We start from the raw sequence: 7,041 nt of genomic DNA, 5'->3' as shown, positions 1-7,041 counted from the left end.
GGAGTTAAACCACGACAACATCTAAGAAGGACTAACATGGTTTTATTTACTGCTTCGCAACAGTCTTTCATAGGCTGTGGTTTCTCCTCTGATGGGTTTGGGTGAAAAACACTGGAGAGAGGTGAACACTGGGGGTTCGGTGGCACTTGTGGGGAACTGAGCTGCTGTCAGGAAACCTCACCTTGCCAGCGTCCAGTCTGTGACCCAAGGCCAGCAGAATGGCTCGGCAGGATGGCCTTACAGATGTGTAACCAGCACGGTTCAGTGGGCTGCATTTGATGTGGCCGGTGTAAACTTGTCATTTGTTCCTGAACCTGATCATCCATTCCAAAGCAGATGAATTAATTGCCCATATCCTTAATTTAGCTTGTTCTCTCCATGTTTTGTTTGTGATTATGAAATGAGCTGGATGCTTTTCATACCCAGCTGAACTGTTCAATTCAGTGACTTCTGATCGCTGTTAATTACACAGGATTATGGTTCATGAACACATGCAAGTTAACTGATTTTGTGCACTTACGTCTGTTCATGCAGCACTGTAATTCCTGTAACACGCTGCCTGCCTTTGACTAATGATAATCTTGTAATGGAAGGATCAGAAGATTTTTAGACAGATTTAAAACAAAAGTCAAAGCTCTGGTTCCTCTACATTCCACTGGAAATGGCTGAGTCGTTTTCAGGATTTCTTTTGAAAGAAAATCCAGTCCAACCATGTCAGGCTTTACCAGAAAACTACATAGGCAATGAATTATAGCTTCATCCAGGGAGTTTTTGCTCAAATTAGATTTTCCTTTTTCTGTTCTTAGTTGCTGTAGGTCAAACAAGAAACTCCTCCACCTGTGAGCGTGGATGTTGTGCACCTGAAGGGGACAGAGTGCACTAAAAACACTGCCCCTTTCCTGGACGGCCTGAGAGTGGGGATGAGCTCATAGCTTTATGAAAGAGGAGGTGTCTGTCTCTTTTTCATAGGTTTATAAGCTCCTCCTGATTCTCCAGAAAGGAATTAACAGTGGTGGACCTGTATAGAGCTCTCTTTGTGGAGCACGATAGTACCCAGGTTCTGCGTTACACATTTGGTTTAGTTTACAGCTGAGCTGAAAATGAGTTTAGGTGGCCTGTAAGACTAGCAAATTTTACTCATTGTCAAGCTATACTGTCCACCATAATCTCCTCCCAAATAGTCCCTATTCTGTACAAGTTTGAGAGACGTGGTAAAGGTTCAGCCCATGTCACTTTTAGGTCTAAGAACTAGGCCTTTAACTTCCAAGACTTTATATTTAACAATAGCAAAGCAAATTCTCTTTTAATGCATTTTTGGATAAATCTTCCAATGTCTCTAGCCTTGATGCTCATGGTCTAATGTGTTTATTGAGGTGCTGGAGGACCGTGTGACAGTGATTGAGCCCCATCACCTCTCCTTTGTAGACCCGGAGATTCCTAGCGAGAAAATCCTGTTCAACGTGACTGTCCCTCTCCTTCCTGGCCAAGGCAAGTGTGTCTATTCAGAATATGGCAGTTTGCTGCTGAATTTAATGCCGTGCTTTCTGAGCACATCTAAATTCTTTCTTGGAGTATCATTCTGCAGAGGCATCTTAATCTGTTGTGCCTCCTTCATTAGCTTTCAAACACTTTGTTTCTTAACCCGATTTCTTTGACTTGTTTAGGAGTAAACCACAGAGCTCAGACAGTTTTTTTACTATTGTCTGGAATATATCGAATGTTGTACCCCATGGCTTTCTGCTTTCCACCTCTCTAGTGAGAGGTATTGGAAGAAATGACTAAGTGATGATTCTCTGTTTAATTTCTCATGTCCCAAGAACTCATCTTTGATGCAGTTACAGCCATCTGACTCTTTCAGAAACCACTGAATATGTAAAAAGAAGTACCTGGGGAGAGAAAAAGAAGCTGTGGCCTTTGGTATCTTGTTTTAAAAATTAAATGGATTCCTCCTGTTAATACTGAGCTCTCTACCTCTGTAGGTATCGTGGAACATAGAGACAGGCCTCTCTCCCCAGTCCGATATTTCACCCAAGCAGATATAAACCATGGCAAAATTGCTTATCGTCCACCAACTGCAGCTCCTCACCTGAGAGAGATCATTGCCTTCTCCTTTGCGGGTAAGGAACTGAGTGTTCTTCGTGGTTCCGTGACGGACTGGTAGAGGTAGCTGGGCTTCCTCCAGTCCTGGAATGACTTCATGATTCTGTCCATGCTTGCAAGGGCATGAGGCTTGAATGATACAAAACTAGGAATCTGCCTTGGAGGATTGTACCAAGAGGTCACCCATTCCTTGTGCCTTCAATAAGATTTTCCCCTATTCAGTGAATTATGGGGATACGGCAGTGTTCACTGCAGCGTTTAGCATTGCCAACACTAGTACTGGATGCTGTCCTAGGCAAACTGCTGATCTCCTGTCTGGTTAAGAACCACTGGCAACCGCTCCCGTGCTTGAGATCTGTGATGCACTGGGGGTGTAGTCCTTGAGATTGAGACTAGAATTGATATGAACTCAATCAATTTAGCCAGGATATTGGACAGTTTCCACCATCAACGGTCTCGAGCAGGAGGCAGAGGGGTAAAAATAGGACAAACTTCAAGCGTGTTTGACCAGTCGATGTTCAGGATTGTGTGATGAAGTGACAGTACATGTCACATGCATGTACTTTGAGAACTCATGGTTCTCTGCATCACCATGCCCTCTACCGACATGAAGAGGAGCTTCACAGTTTGGAGGAGGAGGTAGCCTGTTCTCTCTCCTTACCCGGAGCGAACGCTAGGACAGAGCACTTTCCTTACTGAGGAAGGACTCCAGCATGGTTGAATGTTAGCATTTGCTTTCTCCAAGAGTAGTTAAAATCCACATCGGTGTGTGCTTTCCTGTCCTGACCACAATTACTCTGCTTGTGTTTGTCCTGTCAGGTCTCCCAGAGTCAGTGAACTTCCGATTCACAGGTAAGTGAACCATTTGCTCTTTCCTGGCCAAAGCAGTTGTTATCTTTGTGTCCTTTGTGTTGCCTGTTACTCCTTGGCCTTTCTTCTGCTGAAAGCACACCTATGGACACTCCACAGGAATTTCTGGAAATGCATGTACCTGGGGAATATTAACCCAGTGGTGTTGTATAGAAACTGCAGCTCAGTAGAGACATCTTTTTCCAATAGTTGCCTGGAATCTCTCCTAAAAGCCCAAGTCATTCCTCTTTTCACCCAATGTGAACAAGGACATCAGAGTTGTACACTGGATTGTTTTTTTTAATATAGCATGGAAACACTTGCACAATTAAATTGCTACTGATAAGCTGCTTGGTTGTTTAACACATCTCTCCACGTGCTTTCTAGCACGGGTATGCACAGTGTCCACTAGCAAGGAGAAGTCCACGTTCTGACTTAGGAGCGCACCTGATAGCTGTATGGAAGATCTGCACGGCACACACACAGACTTCACAAGTTCCATTGTCTTGCTAGGACCTGTGTTAGGGGCAGAGACAAATGCTCTTGGCAGCTGTGAATTGTGTGTGTATGTCCACAAAGGTGTAGATTGGTAAGGTGGGAGAGAAGTCAGCGACGTGGGGTGGTGAGTTTGTACAGAAAGATGAATTTCCCAGGGGAGTCCCTGAAAACCGTACATTCATGTGTGGTTTTTGTCTGTATCTAGTGTCTGATGGTGAACACACAACCCCGGAGATGGTGTTTGTCATTCATTTGCTCTCAGCGGAGCAGCAGCCTCCCGTCTTCCAGATCACAGCTCCATTCCTGGAGGTCAGCCAGGGGGGCAAAGCCATCATCGGTGAGTAGGGTGGAAGCGATGAGGTGCAGAGCTCAGCCTGAGGCATGGTGTTTATTGCCAGGAGGCCACATGGATAGAGCAAGGGAGTGTTCTGGTCTCACTCACCTCCGTCTGTTTAGCTAAGGAGCTGTGGTTGTGCTGGTGTAGCAGCAACCACTGAGAAAACTGCCGTGGTGCCTCGGACAAGCGCGTGGGGATATGGCAGTACCCTCCCGTGCATGGCAGGTCTGTGTGTTAGCTGAGGCAGGGGAGAGCAGGATTGGGGACCTGCTGCTCCTCTACTTTTTCCCCCATAGGGTGCTCTGCAATTGCTGAACTGTGGTTAGTGGTGTGATCTGGTACACTGGGTTGTTCAGGGTAAGACACTTTCCTCTGGTGTCAGGACATTCTCTGGGGTTTTTGTAGATACCTCCCTGCTGTATGAACACATGCACGTCTCTCTCATAAGCTGAGGGTTTGCATAGCTGTCATTTATGAGCCATACTAGCAATAAGTTCTCTGATACAACCTCTGATCTGAGCATCATCAGGGGACTGATTATTTCCATGAAACCGTAAGCTCTTGGACTAGGGCAGCTCCAGAATTATTTTAATTTTCACGTACTGACTGAATTACAGTTTTCCATTCACAAGAGCACATCACAAAACCTGAGGGATATCCCCAGTGTCGCAGCTGAAGATGCTGAAGCCATGCTCTCTTTCCCCGGCACAGGGATCCAGTTAGCCGTGAGCGACACGGATACAGCTCCCGAGGGACTTTTCTTTGAGCTGGTGAAACCTCCCCGTCATGGCATCGTGCTCAAGTACAGCGCAGGCGTGCAGGAGCGCATGAGAGCAGGTGAGTCGAGTCTTCCCCAGCACAGGAGAGGGGTCAGCGTGTGCCTGTCCACGTGGCTGTTTCAGTTGACCATGAGGAGACAGACACCCCTGGCAGATACGGCTGCATCCACAAGTGTGTAAATTTTGTCTCTGGAAGTGTGTGACTGCAGGCTGGAGTGCGCGAAAGACATTTTGCCCTTTGCTGTTTAATTCCTGGCTGAATCAGTGGGTTTCCTGTACCAAGTGTGTGTGGGCTGGTTGACAGTCACTCTGTAGTGATATATAACCAGCTGCTAATCGAAAGGGCTGTTTAGTTTTACAGGTGAGTTATACCTAAAGTAACTTAGTGAGGTAACGTAATGAAACGTTTCTACTTGAGTCTATGTAAACCTGTTGTGATTCAGCAGTCAAAATCTCCTGTGGAGTTTTACTGTTGATTTTGGTGGCAGCAGTTTCCAGTGTGCAATCAGATGAACAAGTATTATCTGTAGGAGAGTAGAGCAAGCAGAAGATGTGGAGAGGGAAGCCTTATCTAGCTATGACAGGCATGAGCTTACAAAGAGGCTGGGAAGAAAGGAGGATCCGTACACTCCCAGAGAATTGCAAAGACTCGCTGTGTCTGCGAAACTGTGAAGGTTATAGCTTTTCCTCTGCCCTGCATATATACTAGCTTCTTAATAAATGTCTTCATAACTCACATCCCTGTAAGGATGGTATTAAATGCCAGTTTACTGCACGATTAAGTCTTTCGCTAAATAGGGGCCTGAGGTCATTTGAATTGGATTGGTGCTCTGACCAGACTCTTTCTGACTCGTGCATTTTCTCTTTGGGAAGGTGACACCTTCACCTACGAGGACGTCACCCGGAATGCTCTGCAGTACGTGCATGGCGGTTCATCGGCAGCAGAGGACAGCATGGAAATCTCTGTCACCGACGGCGACACCACAGTGACCACCGTGCTGAGGGTGGAAGTGTCCCTGCTGGATAACAACGGACCGCAGCTAGCCCCAGGCTGCTCGTTGGCAGTCACCGTGGCTAGTAAAAGCTCTGTGACTCTCTCTCGGTTGCACCTTGCTTATGTTGTAAGCTTTCATCTATTTCTAAAGCCAGTGAATGCTGCCAGCCTCCCCTTCCTTACACCCCCAGACCCCCTGCCGCACACACCTCTCTGCTGTCAGCGTGGATTCTTGGCAGAGAGCTTGAGCTTTGACTGTGTCCTCACTACTGCTGCCGAAAAGGGGATAAGAGACTCTCTCATCCAACAGGGTTTTAAGGCTGCCCCTGTTTGATTGAAACAGAGGTGAACTGCTGTGCTAAACATGAGAACTGAATTAATCCCAGATTTTTGTGTCAAACAGACTTGCTAATAAGGCACATGGATTTGCTAAGTGATAATCCCTTGAAATTTTTAGCCCCCTCACCCCCCTTCCAGAATTGTCTCATTCTTTTTCTGGATGTATTTGAAGGGGAGGAGAGGAGTGGTTAAGCAACCGAAGATGCTGCACTACTTGGTAGCTTGGAGTAGGTCCCAGGCGTTGCGTGTTGTACAGGAATTGCCTGCTGGTGAAATTCAGAAGAAAGGTGTTTTACTCCTTGCAGATGGTTTAGCAGCAAATGCACTAGCAGTGCATTTCAGGTATGCAGATAAGCTCCCCCTATGGAGGAGGGAGGAGAGAGTGCAGTGCCGCTGTGAGGCGGGAAAGACCTAAGGTAGTGGCTGTCAGAGAGATGCTTAGAGGGTGAGGTAGGATAAGAAGGCAGAATAATGTTTTTTCCAAGGGATCAGTCTGGATAAAAGTCTGGGGTCTGTCCTGTTCTCCTCTTAAGGAGGAAGGCTGACAGGGGAGTTGTTCAGGTTTCATCTGAGTAAGAGAACAGGGAAAAGAGGATTTCATTCCTGACCTATGTGAGGATTTCATTCCTGACCTATGTGCTGAGGATATGAAGATTTCCACTTTGAGTCTTACCTTTCAAGCAACCAACAAAATATTCTAGAAGAAAGATGACATCTGAGTTGTGATATCATAGAGATGGTTGTATTATTGCAGTTAAAAGGAGCCAAAATTGGCTTTCAGTTTAATGTGAATCTGTCTTTTGCAGCGTTGCTCCACATTAACCTTTGTTTTACTGAGAACTGAACTTAGCTCTGTCTCTCTGAAGCACTGTTGGGCAACAGTTACTCCCTCTGCCAGCTGTCAGCTAAATTTTGGTTCCCTTTATCTGGAATCAGGAAAAGCATGTTATATAAATGGTTGAGTCCACTAGGAGTATAAAGTAATTTGAAAACAAAAAGATCAGGTTTATGTCTGGGAGATTGTGTTGACAAGGACACACAGAAAACCTCTCTGAGCTGAGAGAAAATGAAAATACATTTTGTGGTAGAAACAACCCAATTGACTCTTTGCATCAATAGCTCTTCATTTAATATTCACCAGCCAT

General features: G+C 45.8%; 1 protein-coding gene across 1 annotated transcript in view; it reads left to right on the top strand.

Moving 5' to 3' along the window:
• Window positions 1-1,358: 1,358 nt before the first annotated feature.
• Window positions 1,359-7,041, top strand: part of FRAS1 (Fraser extracellular matrix complex subunit 1) — a gene marked incomplete at its 5' end in the record, with an annotated part of 38,269 nt that continues 32,586 nt past the window's right edge. The window contains 6 exons of the mRNA XM_010160950.1: window positions 1,359-1,488; window positions 1,980-2,117; window positions 2,920-2,952; window positions 3,653-3,784; window positions 4,496-4,621; window positions 5,437-5,684. Coding sequence (XP_010159252.1) covers window positions 1,359-1,488; window positions 1,980-2,117; window positions 2,920-2,952; window positions 3,653-3,784; window positions 4,496-4,621; window positions 5,437-5,684 — 807 coding nt within the window. The remainder of the gene's footprint in view (window positions 1,489-1,979; window positions 2,118-2,919; window positions 2,953-3,652; window positions 3,785-4,495; window positions 4,622-5,436; window positions 5,685-7,041) is intronic.

Source organism: Eurypyga helias, unplaced genomic scaffold, assembly GCF_000690775.1.
Source record: "Eurypyga helias isolate BGI_N326 unplaced genomic scaffold, ASM69077v1 scaffold49991, whole genome shotgun sequence".
In the NCBI taxonomy this organism is placed as follows: domain Eukaryota; kingdom Metazoa; phylum Chordata; class Aves; order Eurypygiformes; family Eurypygidae; genus Eurypyga; species Eurypyga helias.
This window is presented reverse-complemented; position numbering and strand designations above follow the sequence as displayed.